This window comes from Phoxinus phoxinus, assembly GCF_949152265.1.
Source record: "Phoxinus phoxinus genome assembly, chromosome: 16".
Taxonomy (NCBI): domain Eukaryota; kingdom Metazoa; phylum Chordata; class Actinopteri; order Cypriniformes; family Leuciscidae; genus Phoxinus; species Phoxinus phoxinus.
The window spans coordinates 25,498,304-25,516,982 of record NC_136891.1 but is presented as its reverse complement, the minus strand read 5'-3'; the positions used below and the strand labels follow the sequence as shown (position 1 = coordinate 25,516,982).

Here is an 18,679-nt window from a genome sequence, read left to right as displayed (position 1 = left end):
CTGTTAAGTTTTCTGATTTGTATTTTTATTTATTTTTAACAAATTATTTATTGTTCTGACAGCTCAGGTCCCTTAAACAAAAATATACATCTTTTTGTGCACTTTATTTAAAAAAAAAGTCATATATATTTGGCAGATGTAAAGCACATGTGTATGTTTTTTGTGTTAGTCAATTAAAAAAAAAAATATTACTTTAACAGCTCAGGGATTTTCAAGGAGCGACCTGTTTGTGCACTTTCTGAAGATTTTTTTGCACTGTGAATTTGCACTGTCAGTTCTGTTTTTGAATAAAGGGTTGGAAATGAATGCTTTTTTATTTTTTATCCGATTAATCGAAAAAATAATCGACAGATTAATCGATTATTAAAATAATCGTCAGTTGCAGCCCTACTCTGAACGCACAACACGTCAAATCTTGAATCAGATGGGCTACAGCAGCAGAACACAACAGAAAGTGTCTGCCAAGGACAGGAATCTGAGGGTACAATTTGCATGGGCTCACCAAAGTTGGACAATAGAAGATTGAAATATTGCCGGGTCAGAATTTGGTGTAATCAACATAAAAGCATGGATCCATCCCTCCTTGCATCAACAGTTCAGGCTGCTGGAGGTGTAATGGTGGGGGGGGGGGATATTATCTTGGCACACTCTGGTCCCCTAAGTAACAAATGAGGATCGTTTAAACGCCACAGCCTTCCTGAGTATTGTTGCTGAACATGTCCATCCCTTTATGACCACAGTGTACACATCTTCTGATGGCTACTTGTAACACATAACACACCATGTCACAAAGCTCAAATCATCTCAAACTGGTTTCTAGAACCAGGGTTCCCACACCTTTGGTTAACCTCAAATTCAAGGACCTTTCAAGGACTATCCAGGTCCAATAGCCTAAAATTCAAGGACTTAACCCTCTGGTCATCTTCATTTAGGGGTCACACTTGGCTCTGTCACGGTCAAAATTGACCGAAGCCTTGACATGCGACTTCTTTTTTCCCCCCAGGAAAACCAATGTAATATATTTTTGGTCAATAATATTTTTTGATTATTTAGAATTTTGAAGGGATTTTATGATACTACGCAATATTTATAAAAAATGTATGAGCAATTTTTTTTCCATTTGAACTAATATATATATAAAAAATAATTTTTTATTTTCACATTTCACATTAAAAGTGGAAGCCTTTAAAAAAATGTTTGAAGTGAGAAAAGTGCCATTTGGAGGTGTTAAAAAAATTAAAACTTGTAATGTCCAGTAACCAACTATAGCTCCCTATATAAAGGCTAGGGTGGCTTGAGGAGAAGTAAATCATGGGCTAACTTTCATTTTCAAGTGAACTTCTCTTTTAACGAAGCGCGTAAATGCACGTAACTAACGTAAATCAAGCAAGCTAGTACGTATAGGCCACAAAGTGTTGCCGAAGTAACACATTAGCGGAGCGGAGGGAATAATATGGATTTTTTTCCAGAAAACTTCTTGCACAAAATAAATTCAAGCACTTTCAAGGACTTGTATCTATTATGATCGTTTTCAAAAACTTTCCAGGGCCTTGAAATCTTTTTTTCCGATTCACAAACTTTCAAGGATTTCAAGTACCCGTGGGAACCCTGTAGAACATGCCAATGAGTTCACTATCCTCAAATGGCCTCCACAGTCACCAGATCTCAGTCCAATAGTGCACCTTTGGGATGTGGTGAAACAGGAGATTCACTTCATGGATGTGCAGCCGACAAATCAGCAGCAACTACTTGATGCTATGAATTAATGTCAATATGGACCAAAATCTTGGAGGAATGTTTCAAGTACCTTGTTGAATCTATGCCACGAAGAATTAATGCAGTTGTGAAGGCAAAAAGGGGTCAAACCCAGTACTAGCAAGGTGTACCTAATAAAGAGGCCGGTGAAGGCATATCATGAGAAAATACCTTGGATACATGTAAACCTATTGTAGGAGACATTAAGACAATATATATATATATATATATATATATATATATATATATATATATATATATATATATATATATATATATATATATATATATATATATATATATTGGGGCACATTAAAGTCAAGCTTTGATTGACAAACACACCTCTAGTGAGGGCATTGAAGGGGTGATAATGGGGTCAAGGCGGCGGTCTGGTCCATATTTGACTGAAGTCTTTTCTTCTTTGGTTACATTGAGTCTAGGCCCCTGGATCTCCAGATTCTGCTGTCCACGCACACACATTAGATCACCAGGCAGTGAACCTGCAGCACAAACCGACCGCATCTACAGTTAGTGTCACATTACATAAATCACATTAACTGATTGTTTTATTGTTTACATGCGTGTCAAAGAATGTATGTTTGTTTTACACCTTCACTGTTGCCCACTTCTCCAGTGTCCAGGTTGTACACCACACCGAGAACATGTAACTCTCCTGTCTTACGAGGAAGCAGCTTCAAACGAGCCTGAGAAAGTGGGAGAGAGAGACAATAAAAAGCCAATTCAGTTAAAGCAACGGAAAAAAAAGAGAGAGTAGAAGGGGAGAGAGAGAAGAGAAAAAGGTGCTCGAACCACTTTGGTCTCCTCTGGACTTATGTTGAACTCTGGAATGACTTGCGTTTCAATGATGTCATTGAGGGCCGTGGTCTGGAACGGATTCAAATGCAGTGAAGTTAATCAAACTGATGAAAAAACCCAAACCTGGATGCCTTAGGCATGATGAACCAAAAGAGGACTAACAGCCTTACTTCTTTTAAAGACGCTGCCTCTTTCTCATTGGTGAGGGTTTCTCCGGTTGTGCCACCCTGAGAGCCTGAGAAGTCTTTCAGAGTAAACTTCCACAGCAGAGACAGAGCCGACAGAGCCAAGGGAACCTTCAAGGGGTTACGGAAAACCACCTCCACAATAATGGGTTCTGTGACGCAAAATGATAAAGAAGCCATTGTATTAATAGCAAACGACATGACAGAAAAGGATGAGGAGAACAAAACATGACTCAGGATGTACCAGGTGAGCTGATACTGTGAAAATGCAAAAGGCTCAATAAATCAAAGTATCCTGAAGCTTGATAAATCAAATAAAAATACATAACTATACACACATATACTTGAAAATGTATTACAATAGGTTTTTGTTGAGAATTGTTTTGTTTATTTTCAAAGTAGTTAAATACCATGTTCTGTAAATAATTAGTAAATGATCTTAATAAATGATAAAAAATCTACAAACATCTCATTTGTAGTTTAGGCCTACATGATGACTTATACACTACAATTTCAAATATACACTACAAAAGTTTGGGGTCAGTTAGATAAAAAAACAAAAATTGAGGATTATTTGACCAAAAATTCCAGTAAAATAGCAATATTGCACAAAATAACAATAAATATATCTTAAATATCTTAATAAAAATATCTTAAAATGTAATTGTTATGGCCACTTTGTTTTTTTTGTCATTTTGCCCTGAATAAACGGAGTTATTGATATTATAATTATGATACATATTAATTTATTTGTATTATTTACTTTTGTATTTTGTGTATATTTCTATTCCGACATTTCAATGGATCCTCGACACACTTGGAACTTGAAACAGGTGGATTTGAAACTATGGCTTGCTTCGGTTTGTGAGTACAGAGAAAATTAAGATATTAAAACATTATTGTATTGAGAGAGCTGAATGGACTGTTGCCGAAACCTGGTATGTTATGAGTGAAGGATGCCTCAAGAATGTGACGCCTATGTGGACAATAAATGAGATTGCGTTTAACATAGGAAAGGAAGTAAACAAATGTGCAATAATTATAAATAATAAGACTGCATAATTAAGATGATAGAAGGAGAGGATCAATCACTTGTTGAGATGAATGAACAAAAACTGTTAAAACTAATAGGCTCTCGTAGAGCAAGACTGGGCACTTTAACGAGAAAGGTAAATTAGCTTCAGAGTTTTATAAAGAAAGGAAATTCAGAAAACGTTTTAAAAGGTGTTGATGAATTCAACGAAACACTAAATGAACAATGATTTGCATTGCACAGAGGCTTTGCTTCCAGAAGATGAGAAAAATGCTGATCAGGTGGATTTGGTATGAGCCAACATTTCATCGCTTTATTGATTTTCAAAGGGAATCGGATAAATGGGTGGATAATATGAGCTCATTAAATGTACCACCCCAGCCACAAGCTCAAACAGATATTGTGCAGGCTCAGTCTAATAACACTGGTGCAGTTGATTTACATGAGAGACCAAAGACTGTATCAGCCGCTTCCAGCAAAGCATCTAATACTGGGTACACACCAAAAGATTTTTTTACATCTTATACGATTTTCAAAATGTGATAGACCACAAATATGAGGACAAAAAATCCTAGATTTAACCGTTTTGCTCCTATACTGTGTGGTGTGCCATGATGTGACAAAGACAGCACACCACACACTAACAGATTTTCAACCAGTCTCGACTATGCACACAGGAAATCTTGCAAAATCTCACGAGACTTCAGAATAAGCACGGCAGGAAGAAATTGCGATGAGTGTTTTGAAAGATTTTCACAGAAAAATCACGGGGGAAAAAAACATTGTACCCAGCATTATATAGAACCTTTTATACAGAAAGATATTCATTCTCTATTGTCTTTATTCTTTATTGGATTTATTGTCTCTTAATCAAACCCGACAGGTATAAATCGGCCCAAAATCAGCCCGATTATCTTTTGGCGTGTACCCAGCATAAGTGTACTTCATCTGCCTGTGCACAAGCTGAGGCTGAAGCTGAGAAAGCTGCAATAAATGGCACAAGCCGCTGCCTTAGATGAGAAACATGCCCAAGTTAAAGGTGATTAAACAGTTCAAAATATCAACTCAAGTTCGTCCTAATGTGCCTAGGGATGGCATGCATGCTTCAAATGTATGAACCAAGCTCACATTTGACAACACCCCAACTTCCAGTAAGTCATATTCGTAAAGGACTCCGGAAGCAGTTCAACGAGCTCAAGTGAATTTTGCGATCCTGTTCTAACTGGAGTTTTGAAAAATAATTGTTGACTTAATTGCAAAGCAACAGAGTATCTTCACTTCCAGTAAGGAGTAATGCCAGTAATGCCAGTGTTTGATGGCAATCCACTTAAGTATTCTATGTTTCCTTTATAAAAGCCTTTGAACACAGAATTGAGGAAAAGACTGACAATGCCAAGGATAACTATATGTCTTAGAGCAGTATACATCTGGTAGACCAAAAGTGCTGGTACAAAGCTGTCTGTACATGGATCCTAAGAAAAGATTCCTTGAGTGATAAAGGCTTCTTAAATGGCACTTTGGCAATGAGGTCAAAGTGGCTACTGCATATATTGATAAAAGGCATTGCACTGGACTGTTATTAAGTCAGAGGATGGAATTGCTCTGCACAATTACGCACTATTTTTGAGAGCTTCTCTGAATGATATAAAAGACACTGAAGTGGACACTTCAACCAACATCAGAACCATAGTCTCTAAACTTCTATTCAAGCTGAGAGTGGAGAAGGATAAGTGGAGAAGCTGTGCATGTGATCTGTATGATAAGCAGAACAAAAGAGCAAAGTTTAATGACCCAGTGGAATTTGTAGAAAAGCAGGCAAGAATAAGTCTGGATCCAGTTTATGGAAATATTATAGATCCTGTGCAGAAACACAGCAACCTCAGTGCGAATCCGGGTCAAGCCTCCAGAATGACGCCTCAAGCATCAAAGAGCAAAGGCAATCCAAAATTGCATCCACAAATAGAGAAAGTAGTTTTGCCACAGCAATTCAACTGCCTCATGATGTTTCAGCAACAGTCTTCATTTAGTATATATATATATATTAAAAAAAGGAAAACTGGCCATTCAAAGTGGTACCCCTCCGAACCGTTACCTTAAATTCCTGTTAGGAGTGCACTTGTTTCCAATTTGCTTTGAATGGGCCTGGAAGACTGTAAATTGGCTATTTTACCAGTAAATGTGGAATTCCGAACATTTGTATAGATAGATGAATGAATGGACCATAATTTCTCACTAACTATGAGCTGGAATGGCCTAGTTCATCAGAGAAGGTATAACATCTCTGCCAGGATGATCCTGAATTGAAAATGGAAGTTACCGTAAATAGCATTATTTACAGAACCCCAATGTCAGATTTCTCACCTATTATTCAGACTGAAATCGTATTAGAAGGGGAGTCGCTTGGATTTATAGGCAGAACACTTAAATCAAAGTAAAGGTATAGAAAACAGATGAATCCTAATATACCTAAGGTAAGATCTGATATCATTCCTCAGTGCCTTTCAGTCGAATATATATTATAAGCAGAGAAAGCTATCATTACCATATGAAAGAAACCGATACTTTAAAGACGAACTGACCAATTTAAACCTGGGAAACTCCTTTAAAACGAGCGCTGTGTACAATTTGGATGCTCAAATTGACCATGGAATCATGAGGGAAGGAGGCAGGCTCATTAAAACGGCAATGCCAATAGAAATGAAACATCCAATCATACTACCTAAAGAAAGCCACATATCCCACTTGATTCTAAAAGACATCCACTCATGACATGTAGGCAGAAATTACATACTTCATAGAAAATACTGGATTCCATCCACTAATGCTCTGGCCAGAACGCTCATAAAACACTGCATCATTGGTCTCAGACACCAAAGTCCTCTAACCGAACAAAAGGCGGCTGATTTGCCTTCTGACAGTCACACCTGATCTTCCACCATCACTTCAGTTGGTGTCGATTATTTTGTCCCCATCACGGTAAAAAGAGGTTGCGGCAGAGCCAAGAGGTATGGTGTGATATCCACTTGCATGGCTGTTCATCAAGAGACGGCATACTTGCTTGATACCGATATTTGTAGGTGTACAAGATGTAGAAGATGTATCTGCAGAAGAGGCCAAGTTCCTACCATGCGATCAGAAAATAGCACTTAATTTCATAAGTGCAGAAAGAGAATAAAAAGGAGTAGTTCACTTTAAAATTAAAATTACCCCAAGATTTACATCCTAGGTGAATATGACTTTCTTCTTTCAGACAAATACAATCTAGAGTTATATTAAGAAACATCCTGGCTCTTCCAAGCCTGATAATGGCAGTGAATTGCAACCAACAGTTTGAAGCTTAAAAAAGTGAATCCATCCATCAGAATTGATCTCCGCATGGCTCCAAGGGGTTAATAAAGTTTGTGTAAGAAAAATATTAATATTTAAAACTTTATAAAGTAAAATAACTAGCTTCAGGCCAAACGAAGTGGTGTTTTAAGTGGTGTTTGGCTCGAGGTCATGGTGGAAAGGACCCTAGGTTGATTTTTACTCCGGACAAAAAAAATCCCTTTAACAATCTCTTTTAACCTCAATGACCTTAAACCTTTAACACGCAACCATCTGCTTCTTCTGAAAGAAAAACCTATAATGCCAACTGGCCTGTTTAATAAAAATGATATGTACTGCAGGAGGAGATGGAAGCAGGTTAAATACATATTTATTCTGGGAACGGTGGGTATGCGAATACCTCCCACTTAAGCAGCTACGACAAATGTGGATGTATTGTTCTAATTGCAGACAACACTGCAGTCATCGCAAATTAGCAAGGTGATTGAAATATTTCCAGACAGAGGAAATACTGGACTGCTAGTTTGATACTATAGCCTCCGACGGAGAAGCCAAAGCTTACTGATCTGATGTTTCAACAGGCATTTATTCCTGTGTTGACAAAGCTGAATTTTCAGCCTCATTACTCCAGTCTGCAGCATCACATGATGCTTCAGAAATCATTCTAATATGCTGATCTACTGCTCAAGAAACATTATTTCTTATTATTTATTTGAAATAGAAATTTTTTGTAACATTACAAATGTCTTTAATGTAACTTTTGATCAATTTTATTTGTACCTACTGAATAAAACTTTTGAACGCAAAATGGCTATAGTTACCGGTACTCAACTACAAAAAAACAACATGGTGTAACAATATAGTGTGTAATATTCTAAAAATAACAATAAATTGTTTTGTTTTAACTACAGAAAAGTGTGCACTTCATTAGTTAAATATTTTTAACGGATTCAAACCCTATATTAAATTTATAGCAGATTCATTTTTTTCAATAAGCTACGTTTTTACTGAGCATTTAAAAGAATGAAAGCGCTTATATTTTTCCTTGTCGCCTGTATTTCACATCAGGAATGCTATCGGACAGCTTTCTCCAGGTATTGCAGACTTCCTTGTCTAAACCACATCAGAAATAGGCAGAGAGGGTCAAACCTGTGCAACAACCAAATAACTACTTGATCTCACATAAAATCTATTGAACCCTGATGTTTACAAATAGTATGGTTTATTTTATGTGCTTTGCAGCTGAAATATTTGCTAATAAGGAATACAAATCAATAGGAACATGGCAACATCACCAAAGGGTGTTTGTTTGCATGTTCTTCCAGTTCCTCTATAATCTTCCCCTACGAGGTGTTGAGAGGTGAATGTTCATGCATTATGATAACTAATTAAATTCTACAATCACTACTAGTCTCACTTGCACTACTGAATATTCAAACAGGTCAAATTCAGGTAAGGGTCTCTCTGCTTCATTGGTTCTCTCATAGGAACAGTCAGTTTATACAGATTTCATGAAATAAAGAGGAAAGCAAATGGGAAATAATTGATTTCAGCCCAATTAAAAATTCACTAATAAACCAAAAACGCAGCCACGGAAGGCATCAAACGGAATAATGAAGACCCTTAAGTGCATCAACACCTCAACAGAAACCAAGAGTTTGTGTCAAAGGAGCAATCAAAGGAATGGAGGAATTAAAATTGGGAAGACCAGATATACAGCACAAATAAAACTGCTTAATAAGCAGATGGAGGGGGGACACGTACCCTCCACCACGGCGAGGGGGTATCTGAGGTTATCCGTCTGGCTGTTCAGGCAGCACTGGGAGGGCTGGAAGGTGGCGGGAACCGTCCCTCTGTTCGCCACAGCCACGACCCGCTCCTCCAACTCCCTCCACATATGGGAAAGAGCAAGGTCAAACTCCTGGTCCAAAGAGACGTGTGTTGCGGCCTGTTTCTCACCTGTTGGAAAACAAGTCAGAGATGCACAATGCCAATGATTACATTCTGATGACATGGGCATAAATATCTAGAATTTAAGATCAAATTGGCATAGATGTGTACATAAAAGTTTATATTTTAATAGCGGTCATTGGCCATTAATATTAATCACTAACTTGTTTAAAGGCCTGTATTCATAAAAAATATTCCATGTTGTCTGCATGTATAACTGTACAAGAAAAAATATATAGGTTTAAAATATTTTGATTAAATTGATTAGTAGTCAAGATAACAATAAAAAAGGAAATAAAAAAAACTCTTAATCCGCAAGGATGCGTTAAATTGATCAAAAGTGACAGAAATCTTTTCTAACAATATAAAAAATCTTGAAATAAATGCTGTTCTTTTGAACTTTCATCAAAGAATCCTGAAGAAAAAAAACTGTTTTCAACATTGATAAGAAGAAGAAATGTTTCTTGAGCACCAGATCAGCACATTAGAATGATTTCAGCAATAAATTACATTTTTAAAGTATTAAAATAGAAAACAGTTATTTTAAATTGTACGACGATGTGCTGAATCACACTAAAAATCTGGGATTTAAAACTCAGAAATAAGCAGGACATTTTAGGATTAAAAAACAAAGCAACATTACAGTATGACATAAATAGTGAAGAATCTTAAATGTTTCTTCATTCATTTTATAGGTTGCTATTCAAATAAGTAAATTTGTGACATTGATTATGTGACACTTTACAGACGAGCAGATGCTCTTCTTCCACTGAAGCTCAAGACACTCTTTGGATCAGTCCAAAGATTATGGAGAATATGATCATCAGGTAACCTCACACATTTCATCTCTCCTTACAAATATGACTGACAAATTTATGGCAGTGAAAAAATTATATTTTGGGAATTAACCATATATAAACTCAACAGCCTTATGTCCGTTCAGCCGGTGTCTCAGAGGACATTTGGGATTCAGAGCCTAAGGCAAGCAAGGCATTGGAACAGACAACAGTTACGTTTATTTATCATTCAACAGACACCAGTACATCCCCGCTCCCCTTTCAGTGCGAGATCCGGGCAAAGACTTTAATTAAATAGGTTTTCACACCTCCTCGGGCCTGTTCTCTTCACTCCAACATTCAATTCCCTGCTTCGTTTTTTTTTTTTACACGCATCTGAGTTTTGTGATATTCCTGAAATTAGGCTTTTTGTTTGCTTCTCTTTAATTGAAGCGAAGCTCATAGCAGATATCGAATGTGGTAGTCCATGTTCTTTCTCTTATTTTAAAATGTAATTTATTCTGTGATGTAAGGAGCAGCTTCTCAGCACTGATCTTCTCTTTTGAAGTTTTCACTGGAAATTACTTTTTTATCAGAGTACATAAATGGTGCTGTGTTCATCTTCATTTAACTGTGGGTATGATGGGAGAAAGGTCATCACAACTTAATGTGGATGTCAAAATGTCATTCGTAACAGTTGCGCTGTGCTGTGTTTATTCATTCAATTCACATTTATTTGTATAGCGCTTTTCACAATACATATCGTTTCAAAGCAGCTTTACAGAAAAATACAAGAGATTACTAAAATTGTGTTTGTATTATACAGAAAAGCTTGGAATATACACCACCGTTCAGATGTTTGTGAAATTTTAATTCACTATTTTAAAATGTAATTGTTATTATTAATTCTTACACAAAGCGTTGGTATTATTGACCCATCTTTCAGAATGGATGACCCATCACCATAATGGATTGACCAATCACAGAATACACACCGTGTATACACATCCGTGTTCAAACACCTTATAAAAGTGGATTTTGCATAATGTACCCTTTAAGACTTCATACTGGTTATCTTAGCAGCATGAAACACAAAACGGTTAATCAAACTGGGAATAAATTACATACAGAGAGCGAGCAAAGAACGTTCCCCATCAGTGAAGCAGTCAATGACTTCAGTTCAGCGCAAGTCCTGCACACTCAAAAACTCCCATTATGATCAATGAAGCGGTCTACACTGCAAAATCAATCTCTAACTTCCAATGTATCGGCATTTTGTTAAGATGAGAGAATTCACGAGCGTTCAGAATTGCAGTGTGAGTGTTTTCAGCAGGATTTCTTCAACGGGATGCTCTAGACACTCAACAGAAGTGCGTAAGATTGGCTGTAATGCACAATGGTGCAAAAAAAAAAAATGTGAAAATTATACTTTGATCAGATATGCACTGATCTCATACATGACCTCTCTGCACGCCAACTGATATAAATTTGTTGCAATGATGAATAACTTTAATCCCTGATAGCGAGTAACTGACACTTTTATTTCTGGTGATCTCTCCCTTCCTTGTGTCTGTGAATGAGAAAGACACACAGAGGGTTCTTACCTTCGGCGAGTCTGCGTTCATGGCCGAAGAAGACGCGTGTTTGTGAGCTGTGTAGGCAGGGCAGAGGCAGCTGCGGGAGGGAGCTCTCACCGGTCACCTGATTCATGCTCTGAGGGCAAAAGGTCAAAGGGTCATAAATATCAACATCCTTTGAAGAACGCCTCTTCTTTTCACCTACAATTTGTACTCAGTCATCCACAGAAGACCCTTCAATGGATGTCTTCTGATTGGCAAACAAAGGTCATGTGATCCCGAAAATATAAAAATAAAAGCTAATTCAAATATTAATATATACTAATAAATAATAAACTAAATGCTAATGTATAAACACTAAAATACCCAATCCCAGTCTCATTTAATTATGCAAATTCGTAACAAAAAGTCACATACGGTATCAGTTAACTGAACAGATAACAGCCGTTTATATGAGAGACTGATTTTTTTACACGACTGTTCCTGGAGTGGTAGATCGGCACCATAAAACTCCCACTAAGAAACGAGGCAAAGCAAAATGTTGTAATTTCCTCTTGTTACGTATTCAGGCGCAGTGCTTGAAGTTGATGGAGTGCTGTGGACCAGAACCACCCAAGGACAAAGCGCTGATGAGACAGACTCAACCAAACGATGACGAAAGAGCAGTCTCGCGCAGACACAGACAGTTAAACTCAGGGCTAAAGTCTGATTGTGGTGGGGAAAAAACTGGGTCAGGGGCCGGAATGTGACACTATCAGAGTCTAGCTGCTTTCTGAGAGCAATAGAAGAAAATGTAGCCTGGTTCAATGTGAAAACTGCTCTTATCCTATGACTGAATGGGTAAATGGTAAAAATGGCATGTGGGGAAATTTTTTTATCTTTTTCCTTACAAACATGTGTACACAATTCATTTTAGAAAAGTTTTTGAATACGCACTACTGTTTTTTTTTTTTGTTTTTTTTTAAGAAGTCTCTTATGCTCACCAAGGTTGCATATTTTTGATTAAAAATAAAGTAAAACCAATAACATTGAGAAATATTATTACAGTTTAAAAAAAATATTTTAAAACATTCAATAGAAAATAGTTAATTCCTGTGATGCAAAGTTGAGTTGATCATTACTCCAGTCTTCAGTGTCACATGATCCTTCAGAAATCATTCTAATATGCTGATTTGCTGCTCAAGAAACATTTATTATTATTATCAATGTTGAAAACAGTTATGCTGCTTAACATTTTCATGGAAGGTGTTTGGATGACTTTTTTCAGGATTCTTTGATGAATAGAAAGTTCATAAGAGCAATATTTATTTGAAAAAGAAAACTTGTAACATTATAAATGCATTTACTGTTACTTTGGATAAACTTAACGCATCCTTGATGATTAAAAGTGTTATTTTCTTAAAAAAAAAAAAAAAAAAGAAAGTCTTCTGTACAAATATCATTAATTAGTAATTCAGAAATATCATTAAGCTTTGTTGGTTGCACTACATGACTTTGATTTGCTAGACAAAAACTTCTTATCTTATTATTATATTCTACCTAAGGTTTTCTTTTCAACAATGTCATCCTTTTAATTAAACTCAAAGACCTTGTGAGACCATCAAAGAGGATGTACCATCCTAACATTTTTTACTTCATGAATTGTGAACAGATTACTATAAAAAGCTGATTTTAATATACATTTAAAGTCAATATAAATATTTAATTTTTAAGTAATGTGATACGTGTGTGTTTCTTACCTAGTAATATGACACCTGTGTATGTGTGTTTGTGTGTTTCTAACCTAGTAATGTGATACGTGTGTGTGTGTGTGTGTGTGTGTGTGTGTGTGTGTGTGTGTGTGTGTGTGTGTGCGTGGCTAACCTTGTACACATAGAGGTATTCCCTGAGGAAAGCAGCCTGCTGTACTGCCGACTGTTTGCTGTCGTTGATGAGAATGTGCCGGAAAGCAGCCACAGCGTTTTCCGGCTGCCGCAGAGTGAAGGACTGCCGGCCGATGGTGAAGTTGATGTGATCTTCAGCCAGTGTCCAACCTTTACCTTTATACACCTGCAAAGCCTGGCAGTAGCACCTCAATGCATGTCTCTTCTGTAACAGAGAGAGAGAGAGAGAGTGTGAGTGAGTGAGTACAGACACATTTAAAGAATACCTCCATCCATGAGCGCCATCATGTTACGTCCAATAGCTTTCACAGCTGTTCAAGCAGCATCAGCTTCCAGGTGAAAATTGATAGCCTGACCATATCTGACCCATTCCAGCAACATTTGACTCTCAGGACGAGGTCTAGCATCATGGTCACATGATAGAGCAAGGATATTTCGGTTTCCTCATATCCGCAAAGTCACTTTTAGGGTTTACTTACTAAAAGTAAGTAACTGCATTTAAGCCCTGACCATGACTGACTAATGGCAGAGATGATTGGGTGTAATGACTTTAAATACTTAGAAAGTGATAAATCTATAGTCTAATGCGGGTTTCATCCACTTTGAAGAAGTTATAACTAACCATAATGGCAATTTTAGCAGATGGCAGGTCTCCGATAAATTTAGATTAAAATTTTCTCAACACTTGATCAATTTAATGCAGTGGTTCTCAACCTTTATGGCTCCAACAATAGGTGTAATTAAACTTTAAATAAAGTTTTGTTGAATTTTTTTTCAATCTCATGTTAGTGTTTTACCTTATCCATAAATGTATAATATCCAAGTATATTATATTGAACTATTTTATTCATAATGCATACTTTTAACTTTCTAGTATATTGGTAATACTAGTTATTACATACTTTATATTTGTTTCCCGGTACAGTTTTTCCATGTCTGTTTATTATATTGCATTTTTAAGGGGCTTGTTTACTTTATTTGTGATTTCTGGCAACCCATGGAGCTTTAATGAAGACAGGGAAGAGTTCAGAAGAGAGTAGAAGGAGAGCAGCGGTATGCAAACTGAACAGCAGCTACTGTTAGTGGAGTTATTTAATATGGTAGTTTAAATTCTACACATCTTGTAACCACATTATTATTTGACTGAAACGCCGTCGCTGCTTAGCCTTTCATATTCGCCTCTCACAGCATGAGTATGCTGTGTTGCATCTTTTGCATCATTAAAATGTGTGATTATCAGCTGGTTCTGATCAGTGGCCGATCTTTTGAAGTTAGAAAAATATAATATGCGCAGTTGCATCTTAATATTTAGCGATTTAGCCTCAGATACAGGATATGTTCATTTGCTTTTACAAGCAGGCATTTAAAAGACAACACCACTCATGTTTATGTGACACAAGCACAAAAAAAAAAACAATGTCTTACATTACATCTACATGCAACCCAACAAAACTGAAAAAGAAAAAAATATTCTTTCATCAAGTCTCTGACGCTGTTCACGTGAGCACCACGACGCAGTATCCGGCCAATACTGAGACGGAGTTCTGACGTAGAACCCGGAAGCGCTGCACTGTTTAACGTGAACAGCGTCAAGAGACTGACACGAAAGAGAAGAAATTGTTGAATAAATTTGTTATTTTTTTGCGCACAAAAAGTATTCTAGTCGCTTCATAACATTAAGGATGAACCACTGGAGTCACATGGACTATTTTAACGATGACTTTACTACATTTCTGGGCCTTTGAAGTGGTAATTACGTTGCAGTATGGGGGTCAGAAAGCTCTCGGATTTCATCAAAAAGATCTTCATTTGGTCTTACGGGTTTGAAACGACATGATGGTGAGTAATTAATGACAGAATTTTCATTTTTGGGTCAACAAATGACAGTTGTTGAGGGAACAAACTAAACTGAGAAATATGATTTCAGCTTTATCTTGATTTTTTTGCGGTTTTATTTAGACCTTGTTTTGTCTTATTTTAAATTATTTTAAGCCATCTTGTGGCCTACTTGTTATTCAAGTTCAAGTTCATTTTATTTACATAGCACATTTACAACAGTCACTAAGACCAAAGTGCTTTACAGAACAACCACATAAGAAAATAAAACACATAAAACAAATAAAAGCAGCAAAGCTAAGAGCAACCTTAAAACAGGAGTAACAAAAAAGTATCAGACTCAAATATAAAATAGTAAAACAGAAGTGACAAAGCAGTATCAGACTCAAATATAGAATGGGAAAACAGGAATGGCAGGTAGGTTTTTAACAGAGACTTGAAAACAGACAGGGTAGGGGCCGTTCTAATCTCTAGAGGCAGTGTGTTCCAGAGTCGTGGCCCTGTAAAATCTGTTCTCTGTCGAACTGGCAGCCAGCGTAGAGATTTGAGAATCGGAGAGATGTGGTCTTATTTGCGACACTTATGAAGTGGATTTTGGACTAACTGAAGACGGGCAATTTGAGAACTTGATATACCGCAATATTAGGAATTGCATTAATCTAACCAACACGTAATAAATGCATGAACAGCCATTTCCAGAGTTTTCGGAGTGAGAAAGCCTTTGATTTTAGACAGTAGACGAAGTTGGTAGAAACTGGAACTGATTACGGATGAAATGCGTTTATCAAATTTTAAAGACTGGTCAACAAGAACACCTGAGTTCCGCACTCCTGGGGATTTAAAAGCAGATAGACTCTCTAAATCAGGACTTCTACACTGAGAATTTTCATTTGGGCCTAAAACAATGACCTCAGTCTTATCTTCATTTAGAAAGAGGAAATGTTGGGCTACTCATGCTTTCACCTCCTCCAAGCATAGCAGAAGAGAATGTAACGCTACAGGGTTGTTTCTCTTGATTGGAATATAAATTTGGGTGTCGTCCGCATAAAAATGAAATGATACACCGCGTTTCCTTAGAATAGCGCCCAGAGGTAACATGTAGAGAGAAAATAGAGAAGGAGCCAAAATAGAGCCCTGTGGAAGATCACAGGTGCCATAGAGCTGGAGATTTTACCCATCTTTACTAAAACCTTTCTGTCAGACAGGTATAGTGCCATACTTGTAATGTTCCAGGGCCCATCGAGAGACCAGTGATTTAAAGTAATGGTGATGAAGACAATTGTGTGTATTTTAGGACAGTGTGTTCCCTGAATCTGCAAACATACCTGTCCAGCTTTACTGTAACGATGGCCAGCCAGTATCATGTGGAAGGCAAACTTCCTCACCATTGGGCTGCGCATATTCATGAAGCAGTGAGCCGCCTGCTCCAATAGGAGTGCACTCCGCAGGTCAGAGTCCTATTAGAGAGGGAAACAAGAAGTTTGAACTGAATTAGGTTAATGTGAGCAGCATGACACAGAAACAACAGATCAGCCAATAGTGTGAGTTTGGGCGGGACCACCTGTTTGCCTCAGGGTTTGTGCAGATACTGTAAAATGAAATTGAAAGACTTAAGGACTTTGAAGTCCTTGAAAACCAAAAAGTACTGCTTAATCAAGAGATCTCACTTATCAAACATTATCACGACGCTAAATGTCATGATCGACGTTCGATCAATCCGCTGAAGTGCCGACAATCCGCTGAAGTGCCCGTTGAAAATGAGTGAGCAAATCAGCGCCAGATCTCATTCAAGTCCCATGCCTTTGTTGAAGCAGAAAAGTCCAGTTTGCCATGATTACGTTAATGTTTGTTCGGTGGTTTCCGAGTCAACACACTTTCAGGTTTGTTCATCGTTGTTGCTGATGTATTACTGCACTGTTAGTTCTGTCTGAGAGAATGCACAGTTTCAGCGCTAGTACTCAAGTCTCGTATTAAATGCAGGTGTGTGCGAGTGACCGATCTTTGTGCTACATGCGGATAACCTGAGACAAACGGGGTGTGTTGTATAATTTAACCACTCGGTGAGACTTTGAATGCTTGATTTATCTTTAATTGTCATCTCTTAATTTTTTACAAGTCTACTGAATGTTGACCTTACAAATCAATCGCAAAAATCTTTGGAACAACGGTAGATAGCACTTTTCTGTGTTAGTTAGTTATAGAGTAATTGCCTTCAATTGTATTTTCTGGTTTAAGTCAGCGTAGTTTGTTTACGGCGTCGTATACGTTGAAGATCTGTTTTGTGTCTGCTTTATTCTTTTGGTAGGAAGTTTAGAGGCTTGGGATAATGGTTATGGGGATTTTGTTTTGATTATTTCGGTGATTTTCCGACACTTGTTTTCTTGGTTTTCGGTTTCTTCTTATGTTTCTAATCTCTTTTTGTAACCACATTGCACCTCTTCTAATAAAACATACTTAAAGCTAGGGTAGGTAATCCTGTTCAGAAACATTTTTTTTTTATACTGGGTGAAATGGTCCTTCCATTCTGATAGTAGTCAATACATTATGTGTTCAGAAAAAGGAATGAAAAAAATCTGACCTATGTAGCAGCTGTAGGACAGTAAAGCACTGACGGAGGGGGCGGCACTGTTTGGACGGAGCACTGACAGGAGGGGGCGGAGCTTAGAAGAGGTGCCACTTTCAAATCTGGCTAGCTCTCCAACATTACCGACCCTAGCTTTAACGTTAGCTGTACTTTGTTTGTTGGCTGTCTCTGCAACTTGTACACACTGCAACAGTTAAATCTCACTTAAATGTTGCGCTATCATCTCATCCTTTTTATATCAAGCATGTAACATTTGCAAACAGGGAAATAATTTTCACTTTGAACAACACCTTATAAGGCGCAACCAACAAGCAAAGCGGCTCCAGGGTGAAGATATCAATTGACCAGCACTGTCCAAGTAATTGGAAATCTCCTTAACCCAGTTAAGTTTTTGGTCACGCCCCCCTTTAAACCTTTAAAAAATATGGTGCTTGTCTATGGCATGCAACTTTTTGGGCTTGTTCAAACAATGACAAGCCAACGGTCTGAAGAAGAACGATTCAGTGGAATTGGCGTTCGGTGCCGCTTTATAAAGGCAGAGCTCCAACCGACATTCACGCTGTTGCGACTTTTTTTTTTTTTTCAGATTGATTTTAACAAGTCAAATTCAATTACTTCAAGCCATTTAAGCACCTTGTATTAACCCTGTTGACTGATTACTGGGTGATAATGGTGAAGAAATTACTAAATATTTGGTACAGTCTTCAGATGTAGATGTGTCAATGGGGACTTGAGCTTACCTCACTGGTCATCTTGATCAGAAGTGTGGCAGCATCGGAGTATTTGGTTTGACTCTTCAAAATCTCAGCACTTAAAAGACAACACCGCTCAGCCAAAAGCATGTTTCTGTGACACAAGCACAAAAAATAAATAAAAAGTCTTACACATGTTATATACATGCAAAATGTTTTCATTAAAAAAATTTATATAATATATATAATATATATATATATATAT

At 37.3% G+C, this 18,679-nt stretch overlaps 1 protein-coding gene across 3 annotated transcripts in view; it reads right to left on the bottom strand.

Moving 5' to 3' along the window:
• trappc8 (trafficking protein particle complex subunit 8) overlaps positions 1–18,679 on the bottom strand; it is a 61,694-nt gene that overhangs the window by 19,244 nt on the left and 23,771 nt on the right. For all 3 annotated transcript variants that reach the window (XM_079639839.1, XM_079639838.1, XM_079639840.1), the window contains 9 exons: positions 18,463–18,568; positions 16,464–16,595; positions 13,283–13,507; positions 11,447–11,555; positions 8,881–9,075; positions 2,742–2,908; positions 2,566–2,640; positions 2,366–2,459; positions 2,098–2,255 (listed from right to left, as the gene is read on the bottom strand). In XM_079639839.1, coding sequence (XP_079495965.1) covers positions 2,098–2,255; positions 2,366–2,459; positions 2,566–2,640; positions 2,742–2,908; positions 8,881–9,075; positions 11,447–11,555; positions 13,283–13,507; positions 16,464–16,595; positions 18,463–18,568 — 1,261 coding nt within the window. The remainder of the gene's footprint in view (positions 1–2,097; positions 2,256–2,365; positions 2,460–2,565; positions 2,641–2,741; positions 2,909–8,880; positions 9,076–11,446; positions 11,556–13,282; positions 13,508–16,463; positions 16,596–18,462; positions 18,569–18,679) is intronic.